We start from the raw sequence: 18,502 nt of genomic DNA on the forward strand, positions 1-18,502 counted from the left end.
TTTCTTTCTTTCTTTCTTTCTTCCTTCCTTTCTTTCTTTCTTTCTTTCTTTCTTTCTTTCTTTCTTTCTTTCTTTCTTTCTTTCTCTCTCTCTCTCTCTCTCTCTCTCTCTCTTTCTTTCTTTCATCAAATTCTGCATCAAGATTGCCCTAATTTCCATTTCATGAAATCCAAACCTGTGGGAGTTCAATGCATACTAATTGCCCACCACTCTACTTATTTGATTAGTTTGGCCGTAAAATAAGTCTTGACTGAGTCCAGTACTTGAACATCTTACTTTAGACTCACATAAGAGAGTCTATCTTTTTCATATACTTTACATAGGAGAAAATGTCTATGGAGATTCTGAGTAATCCGGGTCATGGTTGTCTCAAGATGCTTTTTCAAAAGGTAACTAGACTATGTTTTTTTTCTTTGAGGAAGAAGATGTTTTGCTTCCTGTCCAAGAAGCTTCCTCAACTCTAACTCTCATCAAACAGTACTGATGAAGCTTCTTGGATGAGAAGTGAAACATCTTTCTCAAGGAAAAAACATAGTCCAGTTGCTTCATGGTAACAAAAGACAAATTCCTGCTACAAAATGAATAGACTTCTTGATTTTGAATTAACCTTTCCATTTAGTTTCACATTTATGCTGATTTTGCACTTATTCATCACATGTGTCTAAGTGAAAACAATGACATGCCCTATTAATCTCAAGTTCTGCCATAAAGTTGACCATGCTTGAAAAATCTTTTTATTTAACTATCTGTGGATATAGTAAAACGTATTTAAATATTAACTTAGCCCGTCAACATAGATTATGAGTGGAAATGATTTGGAAATATTTGAAAAACAAAATGTACAATTAGGTGATTCTACAGATAAAATTACATTCTCTTCCTTAAAAATAGGCTATTTAGGCACATATTCATAATGTTCCCTGTGCCTTATTGAGGAAAAAAAATGCAATGATTCAAATAACAACATTTTTGTAAGGTTTTTATGTTCTCTAGTCCTTAAGATGAAGTTTAAATCATTAGATGGGTGTGTGAGAGAGTAGGATGCCACTAGGGGGAAAAAGTGACATGAATCAGACTTGATTTTAAGTGCATGTACTCTTTCCATTGCTTGTTCAGTGTAGAACAATATACTGGACTGATAGATGTATGAATGATACCATACGATTATTCTTATGTTCATACAGTATGAGCAGAAAATATCATTTTTGACTAAACATTGCAACATTTAAGCAATCAATGAACTTGGTGAGTTATTTCTACCATGTTTTATTAAATATATATTTCAGCATACAAGATAGTTCTGGAGAAATTACACAAAGGATCAATCATCAAAACAGGACAGGCATTTTCCAGCAAGTATTTTGAAAATACATAATGTTTTCATTAATGTTCTGATTGATGTGTATTGTCCTTGCCTTACAGTACCCACCAAGCCAAGGCCTCACAGTGATGAATACACCAAGAAGGTTCCTCCCCCAAAGCCAAAGCGGAATCCAAACACTCAACTAAGTGCATCTTTTGATGAAACCTATATCAAAAAGCATGGCTCCATAAAGTCTGTGCTAAGTAGAGATTCTTCTTTGACCCAAGTCAGCAGTCCTGCTCCAGATGCAGAGGAAGAAGAGCCAGTTTATATTGAAATGGTTGGAAATATATTAAGAGACTTCAAAAAAGATGAGGAAGATCAAAATGAGGCGGTGTATGAAGAAATGAAATATCCCATCTTTGAGGATGGAGGCCAAGATTCAAAGTGTCCATGTGAGTTTGACCATCACAGCTGTTCCTCTCAGTGTGCTACTCCCACAGTGCCTGACCTTGATTTCACCAAGCCCTCAGTGCCACCCACTCCCAAAGGTGTGATTTGTGATATCCCACCACCATTCCCAAATTTGCTTCCTCACAGACCACCACTCTTGGTATTCCCACCTGCACCAGTGCAATGTTCCCCAAATTCCGATGAATCTCCTTTAACACCTTTAGAAGTCACAAAGCTTCCCGTATTAGAAAATGTGTGTTACATTAAACAGCAAACTGGAGTGTCTCCATCATCATTGCCACCTCATACTCCAAGTCATCAAAAACTAGAGAAAGACCAGACAGCTTCCCATGGAACTAGTACTCCAGGGCACTCCTCTTCACCTCCTCATCCTTCTACCCTATACAGAACACAGTCTCCCCATGGCTATTCCAAAAGCCACTCGGCCTCTCCCTCTCCTGTGAGTATGGGTCGGTCACTTACTCCTTTAAGTCTCAAAAGACCTCCTCCTTATGATTCTGTACATTCAGGAAGTCTCTCAAGAAGTTCTCCATCAGTGCCTCATTCTACTGCCAGAAACATATTGCAAGAAGGAGGGAAAATGGTAAATGCCTCTGTCAACACCTACGGGTCATCATCACAGAGTACTTCACGTTCTAGAACACCCACTAGTCCTCTGGAGGAATTAACCAGCCTTTTTACCTCAGGACGAAGTTTACTGAGGAAATCTTCCAGTGGAAGAAAATCTAAAGAGCCTGCAGAAAGTAAGTGTTACTTATGATTCTTTTCCAATAATTTTTTTCTTCAAACATCCAACAGTGAAACTTGTATCTTACATATATACTGACATCCCTCCCTAACATGAACTGAATTTCTAATAGTCCAAAAGTGAAGTTTCATAGATTTAAAATATTCATGATATACTATTACATTTAATTTGCAAAAATGTTTATAGAGTATTAGGGAGAAATTGTTTAAAGTAAATGTTCACAAGGCAATGGATATGTATGCTTTTTTCATTTTTTTTAAAAAATATAATTGATAATAAACCAGAATGGACATAGATTGTGGTAGATTTGTTAACCTTTACTGAATTTTAGTAGCAATGAAATAATTTGGTTCACATTGAAATGAAAAAGTTTCATTTATTTGACATAATATCAAAAGGCAAATAAAAAAACCATATATTTCAAGCATTTTCTATGAATTCATAAACATGATTTCTGCATATTGATATAATATATTATTTGCAAACAACTGTAGATTAGTTTCATCTACAAAACACACAATCTTTGGTACAAATTATGCCCACCATCTATGCAAATCCTACAAATACATCTGGAAAAGAATGAGGAAAAAATAAAATATTTGGAAGAAATTAAAAAATGTTTCTAAACCAAGAGAGATGCATGTGCACACACACACATTTACAGACATACATGATTCACCTAGTATGGACGGGGATTTTGAAAGCAAAGGGTGGGTGGAATTTATCTACACAAGTGATCTTGATCAGAACCTGGCTCCTATGGATTTATACTGTCATCCAAAACAAATCAGAGAAAGCAACAGGAACTTACACATTAAATCGAACTTATAAGCAGAGGAGTTGCTTTTTTTTAAAAAGGATTGCCAGATCTGTTTTGAAATATTAAGCAGGTACTGAGTTGCCATTACTCAATTGTCATCTTTCTTTGTTTTCTTCTTATGGTTTTAAAATGCTTAAATATAATTTTAAACTTTGACTTTAATAAAACCATGAAACAAAACCATTGCATCTCAAAATGCTTTTTATGAAATAAATAAGTAAATAAATTTAAGGACTGGCATCTTTAAATGGCTTGAGGCTTAAGTGCTTCTTTAGATTTGCAGGTCTTTGTCCTTAAAATCAGATTAGATTGGGGTGGGGGGCAGAGTTAATTTGAAAGAAAGCAAGAACAGACAAAGAAAAACAGCAAACATAAAAAGCATCTCAGTGTTTTGCATTACATTGTTTCTGATTATCTTTTCCATGTCAGAGACAGTTTTGGTAAAGATTCTTGGAAAAATGAATAAAGTGCAGATAGGAATTGAATAATAACTCTTTAATAGTATTACAAAGTAAGTATGTCTGATATACTATTCCCTGGAGGTGCTATAAAACCATTTATGAATGACTTTGACTTATCTTGAAGTCAATAGAGCTGAGATATACTTTTAAGAGTTTATTTTCTAATTCTGTAATTTAAATAGCAATCAGCAATAAAATATGTCTTTTGGACAGAAAAAAAATAGCACAGAAAATACACTGAGCCCAATAAACTGTGCATTTTTGGTGTTCTTTGTAGGATAGCAGCCAAATTTTAGATGATTTATATGTTATAAAGCCACATTTTTCTCTTTTATAAATTTCTCACTCTTTTTCTTTATACTTCTGTAGAAAGTTGCCTTATTATTCCATATGGGATTGTTTAGTGATCTAGCCTAATACTGTTGTTTGAATGCCATCAAACAGAGGCTTATTATGTCCCACCAACTACTGACTTTCTTTTTAAGTAGTGATGCAGAAATTGAAACATGCAGCTTTGGTATACAAAATATAAAACTTTCTACTAAGTCGTAGATTAATTCCATCATTTATTGTTCCTATCACAAAATCAATCTGCATCCAATGTTGGTCACCACAATTTAAAAAAGATGTTGAGACTCTAAAAAGCAGAGAAGAGCAACAAAGATGATCAGGGGACTGGAGGCCAAAACATATAAAGAATGGCTGTTGTAATTGGGTATGTCTAATTTAATGAAGAGAAGGACTAGGGGTGACATGATAGCAGTGTTCCAATATCTCAGGGGCTGCCACAGAGAAGAGGGAGTCAAGCTATTCTCCAAAGCACTTGAGGGCTGGGCAAGAAGCAACAGATGGAAACTAATCAAGGAGAGAAGCAACCTAGAACTAAGGAGAAATTTCCTAACAAATACAACAAGTTATTAGTGGAACAACTTGCCTCCAGAAGTTGTGAGTGCTCCAACACTGTAGGTTTTTAAGAAGAGATTGGACAGCTATTTGTCAGAAATGGTACAGGATTTCCTGCCTGAGCAGGGGGTTGGACTAAAAGACCTTTAAGGTCCCTTCCAATTCTGTTATTCTGTTAAGACGCAGTCAACCATATGATGGGCAGGAATATTGGCTATTATATTAATATAGTTTTTGGAATAGTGCTGTGGGAATTAGTGATTTTATACTTAAGTGTATGAGAGAGAGACAAACTGAAAGAATGAGTCACTGAAAAAATTTCACTGAAAAATATTTCATCTTTGTACAGTAACTTGGCAGCTTGCAGTCAATCATGTAAAAATCACACTTTATTTGTGTGTATGTGTGTGTTTTGAGATTAAAGTGTACAATAATTAGTAGAAAACAACGCCAGATTTGTGATTTTGTGGGATGCAATCAAATCTGGATTTAGAATAATGAATAATAACAAAGCAATTTCTGAATTTGTATATCTATGTGTCTGTGTGTAAAAGTGAGAGAGAAAAGAGCATATCGCAATATTTAGAAATGATGAAGTACATATGACATAAAATATTGCTGAAAATAAATTTTATTTAATAGGAAAACACAAATTCATTGCTAATAAAATATGTTCTAACTTGACAATATCCAATGTATTATTTTTAAACTAATTTTAAGCAAACTCATACCTTTTAAAACTTTCCAAATAAACAGAGATTTAATTTAAATATGAGTCTTTCCTTTGTCCTCTATTAATTTTTTAAAAATCATCAGTCTCCATATACATTTTTAAAGACAAAAAAGAACTCCATTCACTCGATCAGTAAAGTATAATTTTTGCCATTATATGCTTACTTTTCCTCCAAAACAAGTTTTAAGAATGCCTCTTTCATAGCAAATAAAGAATCCTAGGGACCTGAGTAAGGATTTAACCTATCTAATGTGAAAGTGCATGAGCAAAGTTCCAATTTTATATACTGGGCTTATGAAATTGTATGGGCAAAGACCCAGTTTTATATACCATGCTTATAGTCTGGAATGATTCACCCTATCCATTTGCTATTAAGAACTTTCAGGGATGAAAGGCAGTCATAGGGTAGCTAAAACATGCTGAAGCAAAGTAACTTCTGGTGTCGAATCTGGTAGTGTAATTGGTTAATCTGGATTCTGAACTTGGATGGTTATAGCCCATAAGTATAAGCCATGTATATAGGTTATATACATTGCTCAAGCAGAGATAAAAATGATTAGATTCTCCATCAAAAACCATCCTACAAGATACTTTCTGGTGAACCTGACTATCTGAACACAGGAGAGCCTAAGTTGCATTTGACTAGTATTCATTTGTTAATTCCTTGCATCATGTAGTATTTCTCACAAGCCAGGAACCAAGATTTTCTTCTTTAAACTTTTGTCCCAGAAAATCAATTCTGCCTGGTGTGCAATGCCCAATAAACCTCACACTGAGGTGGAGATTTGCAAAAGCTTTATTTTTCTGTGCAGAAAAAAGGACATGGGGGGGGATCACTCCCACTAAGCCTGTGCAAAGACCACTCCTGTAACAATACAGCTTTTATAGGTACTTCTCCATAAACCAACCTTAAGATAACCTATCTTAGGTCTCCTATGATCTTATCAATGTTTATTAATATTGGTTAGCTTATGTTTGCAATGTCTAGCACCCATTAGCACATTTTCCCCTAATTTCCAGTAACAAATAATACACTATGCCATAATTAGTACACAATTAGCCTCCCCCTTTTCCCAAGCCGTTGCCTTTGGCATATCTGTAAAACACACAGAGAGACATTCAGACACAGAGAACAGAGACACAGACATAGACACAGACACAGACACACACACATATATATTGAACCTCAGGTTCCCTGTTCATGCAGTCGCCTTCTTCCATGACTACATTAAGAGCAAGATGTTCTGAGGACTTTACTAGCTAAGCTGTTTCCATTACTTCTTATGCACTAGCAACTGATTGGAAAATGTCTGCAAATAATAATTCCCTATAGAGATTAGGTTTTTAGGAGAGGGGTCTTATGGTCTTTCTTTCAGAACTCTAGCCTGAATATTTTAGCTTTTGCATAACTTCTTATGCTAATTTTTGTTATTTTAGTTGATAGGAGTAGCTACATATATAAATGAAATTTATCACTTTCAATCTTCCTTCTATATCACTGAAAACATACTTTGTGTAGCAAATATACATTGTATCAATCATAGTGTAATATTAGATGGGGAAGAAATGGAGGTAGTGACAGATTTTATCTTCCTGGGCTCCAAGATCACCACAGATGGGGACTGCAGCCAAGAAATAAAAAGACTCTTGCTCTCGGGAAGGAAAGCTATGGCAAATCTAGACAGCATACTAAAAAGCAGAGACATCACCCTGCCAATAAAAGTATGTATAGTCAAGGCCATGGTTTTCCCAGTTGAAATGTATGGCTGTGAAAGTTAGACCATAAGAAAGGCTGAGTGCAAAAGAATTGAGGCCTTTGAACTATGGTGCTGGAGAAGACTCCTGCGAGTCCTCTGGACTGCAAGGCGATCAAACCAGTCAGTCCTAGAGGAGATCAACCCTGACTGCTCTTTAGAAGGCCAGATCCTGAGGTTGAAACTCAAGTACTTTGGCCACCTAATGAGAAGGGAGAACTCACTGGAGAAGAGCCTAATACTGGGAAAGATTGAGGGCAACAGAAGAAAGGGATGACAGAGAATGAGGTGGCTGGATGGAGTCACTGAAGCATTAGGTGTGAGCTTAAATGGACTCCAGAAGATGGTGGAGGACAGGAAGGCCTGGAGGAATGTTGTCCATGGGGTCGCGATGGGTCGGACATGACTTCGCAACTAACAACAACAACAATACCTAAGTTCTCAACATTCAAAGATATGATGCCTAATAGTCATCCCTTATTCAGGAGTAAAACGTGTGTCTCCCCCGCCCCTCCAGAAAAAAACCCCAAACAAACCCTAAAGAGCTACAAATCTAGAAGTATTTGGAGAAATGTTTGGAAAAAATCATTAAAAAGTAATTTAAGGATTTCACTTGAATAATCATTGTAAATAGTTACAACAACAACAATGATAATATTCAGGTAATCAGCTGATGCAAAAGAGTTCTGCCTACCAGCTGGCATATCTTTTGAATATACCCTGCAAAAAAACCAGAACGTGTTAAACCAGAATGAGTTTTGACAAATGTCTAAACTTACTCATCTAGCCAATTGTTAAAACTTCCACCATCTGGTGAAGAAGAAACTCATCAAGTACAATACAGTAGCACTGAACGGTAACTGATTCCTGTAAATGTACTCTATCATCTTTAGGCAGCATCAGCTTCAGATTTGCTTGTGTAAAATGCGTCTAATTGGCCAAGCCAATAGAATAGAATAGAATAGAATAGAATAGAATAGAATAGAATAGAATAGAATAGAATAGAATAGAATAGAATAGAGCTGGAAAGGACGTTGGAAGTCTTCTAGTCCAGCCCCCTGCTCAAGCAGGAGAACCTATGCCACTTCAGACAAGTGAAATGTCTAGTCTCTTCTTAAAAACCTCCAGTGATGAAGCGCCCATGATTTCTGAAGGCAAGCTATTCCACTGGTTAATTGTCCTCACTGTTAGGAAGTTTCTCCTTAACTCCAGGTTGTTTCTTTCTTTGGTCAATTTCCAACTACTGTTTCTTGTCCTGCCTTTTGGTGCTTTGGAGAATAGTTTGACCCCGTCTTCTTTGTGGCAACCCCTTAAATACTGGAATACTGCTATCATATCTCCCATTTCTTCTTTTCTTTAGACTAGCCAAATCCAAGTCCTGCAGCTGTTCTTCATATATTTTAGTCTTCAGGCCTTTGACATTTTAGTTGCTCTTCTCTGAACTTTTTTTTTCAAAGTCTCAACATCTTTTTTGTAGTATGATGGACAAAATTGGTTGCAGTGTTCCAGGTGTGGTCTTACTAGACTTTTTATAAAGCAGTACTAATACTTTGCGTGATCTTGATTCTATGCCTCTGTTTATTAGCTTTTTTGGCTACTGCTACACACTGCTGGCTTGTAGTCAAGTGATCATCCACTAGGACTCCAAGGTCCCCCTCACAATTACTGTTTTTGAGCCAGGTTTCGCCTAATCTGTACTTATACCTTTTATTTTTCCTGCCTAAATGTAGTATTTTGTTTTTCTCCACATTAAAATTAATGTTGTTGGATATGGCCCATTGTTCAAGTTTGTCAAGATCTTTTTGGATCGTGAATTTGTGTTCTGGGTGTTGGCTATTCCTGCCAATTTAGTATCATCTGCAAATTTGATGAGTTCCTCTTCTATTCCCTCATCTAAGTCATTTATGAAAATATTAAAGAGTACTGGGCCTAAGATGGAACTTTGTGGTACCCCACTGCTTACTTCTCTCCATGTGGATATAGTACCATTGAGGACCACTCCAGAGTATGATTTGTCAGCCAGCTACAAATCCATCTGATGGTGATGTTGTCTATCCCACTTTTTTCTAGCTTACTAAAAAAATTGATCAGGTTGTGGTCTACTTTGACAAATGTCCTACAGAAATCTAAGTATACTATGTCCACAGCATTTCACTGGTTACTAATTTAGTCACTTTATCAAAGAATGAAATAAGATTAGTTTGGCATGATCTGTTTTTAACAAACCCGTGTGGACTGCTAGTTATAACTTTGTTTACTTCTAGTTGTTTGCAGATCTGTTTTTTGATTATCTTTTCCAGGATCTTCCCAGGTATACTGATTGGTCTATAGCTTCCTAGGTCTGTTTTTTTTCCCTTTCTTGAAGATGGAACCACATCAGCCCTTTCCCAATCCTCAGGTACTTCTCTGGTGTTTCAGAATTTTTGAAAGATGTGGTGCGATGGTTCTGAGATAACATCTGCCAGCTCCTTCAGAATTCTGGGATGTAATCTGTCGGGTCCCGGTGATTTATATTCATCAAGGTTGGATAGGTGTTCTCTTACCATTTTCTTGCTTTTTTTATTTTTTGTTTCTAGATTGTCTTTTGCAGTGGTTTTTTTGGGGGTATATTGGGCTATAGTAGTAATGGTGAACCTTTTAGAGTGAATGCCCAAAAACTGGCCCAGCCCCCGCTCCACCTGCCTGCTCTGCCCCCGCTCTGCCTCCCCATCCCCTGCCCCACCTGCCCACAGGGCCGCTCACCACCTCCAGGGTCCGCTGCAGATCGCCCAGGCATCCCAGCAGCGCTATGGCAGCCACACACCCTCTGCCCGTGCCCTGCAGCATCAACTTCATGATGGGGTGTGAGGGCAGTCTTGTTTATGCTGCCTGGCTGTCATGTCCTTGGCTGCCCATGTGGGTCACACTCGAGAGCAACTCTCCTTCAGGGGGGCTGCTGGAGAGGAGGGGGTCACTGGGGGCAGCAAGGCTGGGGCAATGGCACGTGTGCCCACAGAGAGGGCTCTGAGTTCTTCCTCTGGCACCTGTGCCATAGGTTCACCACCACTGGGCTATAGTTTCTTTTTGTGTGAAAACTGATGCAAAGTATGAGTTTAGCAGCTTTGCTTTCTCCCTGTTGCCTGTTATTTCCTTGCCATCTTCTCTCTTTAGTGGACCTACAGTTTCCTTGACTTTTTTCTTGTTGTTGATATGTTGGAAGAAACTTTTTTTTATTATCCTTGATTTCTGTTGCAAGTCTTTGTTCATTCGGAGCTTTTGCTTTCCTGACTTCATCTTTGCATGTTCTGGCTGTCTGCTGATAATCAGCCTTAGTTATCTGTCCCATTTTCCATTTTTTGCACTTGTCCTTTTTATCTTTCAGTTTGTCAGAGAGAGTTTTGTGCAACCATGCTGGTTTCCTCTTGAATTTCTTATTTTTCTTTTTTAGTGGTATTATGCTGCACTGTGCTTTTATGATCAAATTTTTCAGAGTTTCCTACACTTCTTGGATTGTTTTCCCCTTTAGGATTTTTGACCATGGAATCTTTCCTAGGTTATCTCTGAGTTTGTTAAAATCAGATCTTTTGAAGTTTAAGACACTGGTTGGATTATATTCTATTGCTTGTGCTTGCATTATATTGAATTTCAGTATGACCTGGTCACTTTCACCCAAGGTTCTGGCAACTTCAACTCCCTCTATCACTTCTTCTCTATTAGTAAGAATTAGGTCCAATTTAGCTTTACTTCTAGTTTTCTCCTCCACCATTTGGATGATAAAGTTGTTGGCTAGGTTGGTTAAGAATCTGTTTGATCTCCCACTCGCTGCAGAGTTTGTCTCCCAGTTGATATCTGGATAGTTGAAATCTCCCATTACTACTGTGGTATGCTTCCTACATGTTAACTGGTTGGCAAAGAGTTCATCTATTTCTTCTGATTGCTTAAGCGGCCTGTAATATACACCTATGGCAATGTCACTTTTTCCCCTTTTATACTGACCCTTATACATTCTGGAAGGATTTTATTTTTGATCACCTGCATTAAATTCTGTCATATCTCTTTAACCATGAGGATATGCTCCTTTTTAACAGTTTCTTGTCATTTATTTGTTAAATTTATTTGCCGCCTATCTTGCCATGGGGCTACTCTAGGAAGCTTAAAACAATAACAAGGGAGAAATTAAAAAAATGTAAACAGAATAGAAGTTAGATAATTCCAATGTAAGAAATGATCCCCCCCCCCAAAAAAAGATATGGTTCTGATTCCACCTTTCTGAAATGCTTTCTATATTTCACTATCAGTCTTTATGTAACAGAGATGCAGCTTCAGAGAAGACTTGAAAAAGCCCAAATTTTATTTTATTGGATTGGTCTGAAAAAGTTTGACTAATCAAGCTCACGCAAATAATTCTGTGATACAGCAGGGAATTGAACCAAAGAGACCCTAATCTAGGTCTACGTTGTTGGCCACAATATTGCACTAGATATCAGTTTATAGAGCAGCATTTTTCCTTAAATATGTATGCATCTGGGTGTTATTGAATTGCAAATTTGATTTGCAGCTGCTATGTAGATCTTTGCCAAGTCGCTAATGAATTCAAAAGTTCCTCAACATTATAATCAAACTGCATTATATATGAAAGAGCTTTTCTTGTTATTCCATTACAATGGTCATTTATAATGTATTGTAGATATAAGAAAATGGCAATCTAAGTTAAGTACACTTAAGTTCTTTGAGGAGGAGCTGTATGCTACTTGATATAAATAATGGTGGACTGATAAGATGGAGTTAGTAGCAGCCACAGCTGGTTTAGTATATAAACAGAGAAGAGGAGGTGGCATAGCACCTGGCAGGGAATAGGAAGTGGGAAAATTTAAGAATCCACTTAAAGATTGGGTGCCATATATAAAATACCTAGGTAGCAGGAAAGCATAGTAGGAAGCAGCTGGAGGCTTGTTTTGCACTCCATCCTGTTTAGTGCCTGGCTTTTGGAACAGAAATGGCAAATTTTCATTCTAACTTTTAATTAATACTCAAAGCAGGTACACCAGATTACTATCCAGAAATCCAAATGTCTATACTTGCATTGCTGTTGAGAATATCTGGGATATAATAAGTAAAGGAACAAATAAAAGCAGTAGTGTTGTTGATGTCTATTCTTACTTGCCTAACCAAGGAGAAAATGTGGATAATGCAGACCTTACAAAGAAATGAAATTGTAGCAGTGAAAGACTTTACCCTGACATTTGTTTTGGAAAAATGATCTGCATAGATTATCCTTCCAGGAAATTCCTGACTCTCCTTGCTCTCCTTTCTCCTTCAAAAGACAGAAGACACAAGGAAATCAGCTATACTTGAGTATATTTGATACAGTGGGTATATTTGATACAATCAGTGGCTAAAGCTTAGTTGAGGAAGTGGAAGTAACAAGGACAATAAGGCAAAGTGACTATACAAGGAGTTCATTTTATAAGGAAATTTAAAATTGACCATCAAAGAACAAAAAAGTGTTTTTTTCAATTCCTCGAGCAATAAGAAGGATCTCACAGCTGGACAAGTTATTTGAAAAATAAGTTTAAAAGCTGTTGAAATCCTTAAAAGGGGTTTCCAGAAGCACAATTGCTAACAATATCATTCTTTTAGAAGAAAATCACAAAAAAGTCAGGATAGCTGGAGAAAAAGCTTAGTGATATCTGAGAACAATTACAAATACATTACTATATAAGTAACAGAAAGACAGACTTGCAAACAGGACAAAATCATGATATTGACCCAGAAACAGCTTAGATGATCTAAGAAATTCAGTGATGTGCCATTTAATAATTGCTTGTATGAATTCACTGCCATGAGAATGCTCAGGAACCATTCAGTTAATAGTTCATGTTGGGGGGGAGGGTGGTTTATTAGTTTTTTATAATTTGTAAAGATAAACAATTAGTCACCCTGATAGGATGAACCCTCGAACAGGCTGACATTGTTGTGAAGCAGCATTGCTTGGAAGTACAGCTAGTTACAACAGTGGCCTTCATATAATTTCACATCAAATACTGCTTTCTGCTAAAATGAGTGTTAATATATATGGATTTATAACAGATAGCAGGGAAAGATGAATGAATAATACAAGGGCTGTTATCTGATGCATTGTGGATTATTTAGAGAAGACTAGCTGAGAATTGTCCTCATTTAGAGATACTTCAATTACACCTTGTTTGCTTGCTAAAAACCTGTTCTGCAGTTTGTCACTCAGAATTATAACAATAAAATTATATCAGTTAATAACTTCTTGGAAAGCTTGTGCCAGATCAATCAGGTAGAGTATATTCATTTGAAAATAAGAATTTTCGATAAAGCATTCCCACAGCTCTGATGTATCTGCCTGCTGTTATTGTGCAGAGTTAAGTCATAATTCACTAAGAGACATTTTGCCAAAAAAAAAAAAAAAAAAGCCTGATATTTTAACTTTTCTATTCTACTTGGGTCAAAAAATAAGCCTGTTTTGTAGAACTTTCTCTAAATGGTCTTCATTTTTCTCTTTTCCTTTTGTGTTGAATCACAATTTTCCCTTAGAAATGGGGAAATCAGGTTTTCAACACTGTTACCATTTAGCGATAAAAAAGTGGGGGGAAGTAAATCTACATTAGTATTGTGTCTACCAAGAAAAAAATGTGGATGTGTTTTTATTCTCCTTTTCTTTGCCCATAAATAAGGACTTATAATTATGAAAACTGGTTTAGGCATAGATCTAGTTTTATACTAAACTTTGCTTGTTTGTATATTGGTTTGCAATTTTCATAACCTGCCCTAATAGGTAAAATCTGGGATGCATATAATAAAATAAGACAAAAAGGGGAAAAATCTAAAAAAAAAAACTGCATTAGAAAAGAAAATCCAACTCTCAAGATGTACATCCTTGCAGACTTGTTTTCCCTGCTGAATAGACTGCTGGAAATGAGAGAGATCGTATAATTCTCCAGATACAGAATTCCATAACAAAAGGAGCCACAACAACAGCAGCAGCAACATCTTGGGAAGACAGTGATGCCCGATGGAACCACACTATGGAATTTCTACTTTGCACAAACTTCAAAGGCTTTCATTCATTATAGCCAAGTGAAAGTAAAATGTCCCATTTCTGAGTTTTAACAGTCAATCGAGATGCGCTCTTCATTTCATTTACTTTTATTTCATCTTTTTCTATTTCAGTTTTTTTTCTTTCATTGGAATTTGTAAAAATTATGTAGCACATGGATGCATTGTCATGGATGGAAATTGAAATATTAATTTGTGTTTCATGAACAAGTATTCTCAAATAACTTTAGTTATTCTAGTTCTGGAGTAGAACTGATGAATATGAAAAACTATAGGGAGATAAGTCCTGAATGTGGATGGATGTACTCTGTTATTAATTGCTTTCTGCTCCATCTCAGTTAAACATTATCAAACTTAATTTGTAAAACTAAAAACAATAGGGCCACAGGAGAAAAATCACAAATATGGATTCAGATGAAGCAAGAGATATCAAACTTTGGGCACAATAAATTATCTTTTCACATTTATCAAAGAATATTAAATCAAGAAACAAATTCATCACTATGCATACAGACAACAATATTCTCTAAATGATTTCCCCCGTTTTATGTCCCCCTCAGGTTTTTTCTAAGTTTTAGAAACAGATTGGTGATTTTAAAGCTATGTTTTTGCACAATTTTGTTGCACAATATTTTGTACACTATTTTGCACAATATTATGTAGGTTAAAAAAAACTTTGGTGGACTACAGATCCATTCAGGCTGCTTTTTTCCTTATAGCTTCATTAGTTTTTAAATAAACCAAGGAGGGAATTTTATCATGAAAATATATTAAATGTGCTGTTGGTGGCAAACTGCATGTCTGCACAGCAATGACTTAAATGAACAGAATTGATTAATACTGTTAATATTATTTGCAGTATTTTATCCAAAGAGTTGGAGAGAAACAATGCCAGTGTTCTGAATTTGTAGCTAGTATAGTTTGGAACAGAATCATTGAATATATCATTCTTAATCCAGGTATCACAGATTTTATATAAATACATCTTTATTGAATCCTGAGCATCCCAGCTTCCAATCTGAGCCATACTTTCTTGTATCTCCTCATCCCTTTTACCCAGTGCTTTTTTTCTAAAAAAAAAAAAAAAAAAAGGTGCCGGAACTCACACATCATACAACCGACCTTGCCTACCCTACAAGGTTCCATCCAAAAAAGGTGCCGGAACTCCGTTCTGGGTGTTCTATGAGAAAAAAAAACCCGACTTTTACCTATAACTGGTATTAGTTCTTCATCCTGATGAGCTTTGAATTATATAATGGTGCTACTCCATTTATCTAAAGTGTTTTTTCCACATTGAATGTTTTTAATTTTTTTCATAAGGCTGTGGCTTAAGAACATAGTTATCTTCCTTTGATTTATAGGAAGCAATGGTAAAATTTCTATAAAATCAGGATTCATCAATCATTGTTACTAGATCTTCCAAACATGAGAAGAATGTCCAACAATATTGGATTTTATTTTGCAGTATAAACAATGTACTTATTTATTTTATAGATAAATATAGGAGAGGGTGCAAGCAAAGTAGTTATTCATGGGATGAGATACCTGTAAAGATTTCTTTCTTTCATTGCATCAGTCTATAAGGGAAATAGAGGTAAAGAATATTTGAGGCTGTTAGATCACAATTTAAAATTATTAATCTAAGTATAATCTCAACTAAGTCAGCAACATTTCAGTTCTTTTATTTTGGTGGTTATGTTTAGTCAAAGTTGCATCTGAACTACATGCTGTTTCATCCTTACTGTCAGTGTGAATAGAAGGCATAAAAAGGAGAGTCTGTTTCCAACAGTGTATCAGTAGAAATTTGGAAACCTGATCACTGTAGAATTTTCTTCATAGTCCCATTTCTCCAACATTTGATTCTTTTCATAACTCAGTCTTCCACTGGTGAGACATCTTGTGGTTTTTGAGATAAGCTTAATACAATTTAATTAATATTTATTGTGCTTCACTTAGAGTAAACATCTTCTGTAATAAAAATTATTCTGAAGATATTCACAGCAGGTGGCATGGAAATACTATCCAGAATTGACCTCAGCTTGAATTTTATATATCAATGAGAAAATATACATAAGAGTTATACTTACAAGATGATTTCATGAAATATTTGAACATACCTTATATTATTTGTAAAAAAAATAATAAAGGTAGGATACAAAATAAATAAAATAAATAAATAGATTTCTAACTTTACCTGCAGTCTTTCCATCCAAATAAGTCACAAGTAGTATGAAGCATCTATAATTCTTGATTAATTTGTTTACATTTTTGCTTATTATGGTCTTTTGTATAGTACATTTACAGTAGAGCTCAGGCAGTAGCATATTGACCTGGGAAAAATTGGTGTATGGATGCAATTAATTTATACTTTATAATGGATTATGAACTTTGCATATTTTGCAGAACCATTAGAGGAACTAAAGATCAGAAGTCACAGTACTGAACCATTACCAAAGCTGGAAAACAAAGAAAAAGGAGGTCATCATGGGTCATCTTCCAGAGAGCCAATAAAAGCTCAGGAATGGGATGGAACACCAGGACCATCACTTGTGTCTAGCCGACTTGGAAGGTCTTCTGTTAGTCCAACCATGTTGGCAGGAAATAATAATTCAGGTAGGTATAGTTAGACCCATCAGCACAGCAGTACAATAAACAAATAGAGCTATGGATTTTTAGTGAAAAGTTTTGTGCAGTTCTCCAAAATCAAGATTGCTTCAACATGGAGGGTACCTCAACTAACTGTAATCAGGTGATAATTATCTTTCTTTGGCCAAAATTATATGCCAAATAAGAACATGGAAATACTTGTCTAATTGCATTCTATTTTAGTTCTTCTCATTTTTTAATTTCCTATAAGATATTTTTTATGTATGCATTCTTGTATACACTTGTGAAATTTTGATTAGTTTTATAAGTAGTATTGCACAAGTACAGGTTATAGTATTGCACTATTATTTTAACTGATGATCAATTCATCTACTACTACTATGATTTTTTAAGATATGATTTTACTATGATTTTCTAATATGGTTTTTTTAAAAAAAAACTGAAATGCCTCCATCTTTTTTGTACATATAATGATTTCTGAACTCACCTCTCAGGGCCATCTCCATAATTTTCTTCCTTCCTTATCCTCTTCTCTAGTGGCCGGAATGCTTCATCTTAAAGACTGAATGCATTCCGAAGGTTTTGCATTGTGGTATCTTATTATTTAGCTATATGATTATCTCTCTCGTATTATATTACAATGTAATATATATGATATATGATATAATAATCTATTACCTTTGCCACTGGTCATATTGGCTGAGTGAAATGAGATTTGAAATCTGAAATATCTTCAGGAGAGCAAGAAATGGTCTATTGTTCAATAAAATTGAATCAGTCACTATCACTACTCAGCCAACTCATTAATATTAAAAATTGGAATAAAGAGTGAATGTGTGTTGCCCTAAATTTTAAAAAGCAATTGCACTTTCCAAATATGTTGTTATTGGCCTACTAGTTAATAGACTGAAGACTTAGTATGTTGAGGTATATGATGGCTTGAACTACACTTATGTCTGGACTGGTAGTGCTAGACTTGAATGAAAGCAAACACCCACATAAAATAGTTTCACTTGCTAATGTGAACAAATGTATGTGCACATATACTCCATCTTTCCTTCCTTCCTTCCTTCCTTCCTTCCTTCCTTCCTTCCTTCCTTCCTTCCTTCCTTCCTTCCTTCCTTCCCAAAACTGGCTAGAATCCAAATCTATGAAAGAAAAAAAATAGTCTATTAATGAACTGAGATTATTAACAAAATGAAATGAGTTTCATTAAAATGGATTTAGATAGCACATTACTTACCCATTATATTCCTCAACAATAGCACCTCTGACACCATGATAACTGTTTATTTTGTAATAAGTCTTCTTATGGTTAGGTTAAAAAGTATGAAATACTAACTATAACTATGTATTCTGTGCATATGCATTTTGTCATTTTGTTAGTGGAGAAGATCTTGGAAAAATTAAAATGATTTTTTTTAACATTTTTCATCTGCTTTAGTGTTACAAAATAGATCCCCAGTTGGGAAATAATTTAAATTAGTTACAATAAACTAAATATTACTGAACATTTACAAATGCAATAAAAATATCTAAAAAATGAAATGCTTAAAAGTTGATCAGTTTAAGAGTTAGGACGTTGGAATTCCACTTAAACAAAAAGTCCAGTGTACAGATTACCTTAACATTCT

General features: G+C 35.4%; 1 protein-coding gene across 3 annotated transcripts in view; it reads left to right on the top strand.

The window, feature by feature from the left end:
• The window catches only part of NYAP2 (neuronal tyrosine-phosphorylated phosphoinositide-3-kinase adaptor 2), a 138,601-nt gene that overhangs the window by 88,395 nt on the left and 31,704 nt on the right, over positions 1 to 18,502 (top strand). For all 3 annotated transcript variants that reach the window (XM_039364904.1, XM_039364905.1, XM_039364906.1), the window contains 2 exons: positions 1,423 to 2,520; positions 16,665 to 16,874. In XM_039364904.1, the coding sequence (XP_039220838.1) occupies positions 1,423 to 2,520; positions 16,665 to 16,874 (1,308 nt within the window). The remainder of the gene's footprint in view (positions 1 to 1,422; positions 2,521 to 16,664; positions 16,875 to 18,502) is intronic.

This window comes from Crotalus tigris, unplaced genomic scaffold, assembly GCF_016545835.1.
Source record: "Crotalus tigris isolate CLP2741 ecotype Arizona unplaced genomic scaffold, ASM1654583v1 scf7180000019924.707973, whole genome shotgun sequence".
Lineage (NCBI taxonomy): Eukaryota > Metazoa > Chordata > Lepidosauria > Squamata > Viperidae > Crotalus > Crotalus tigris.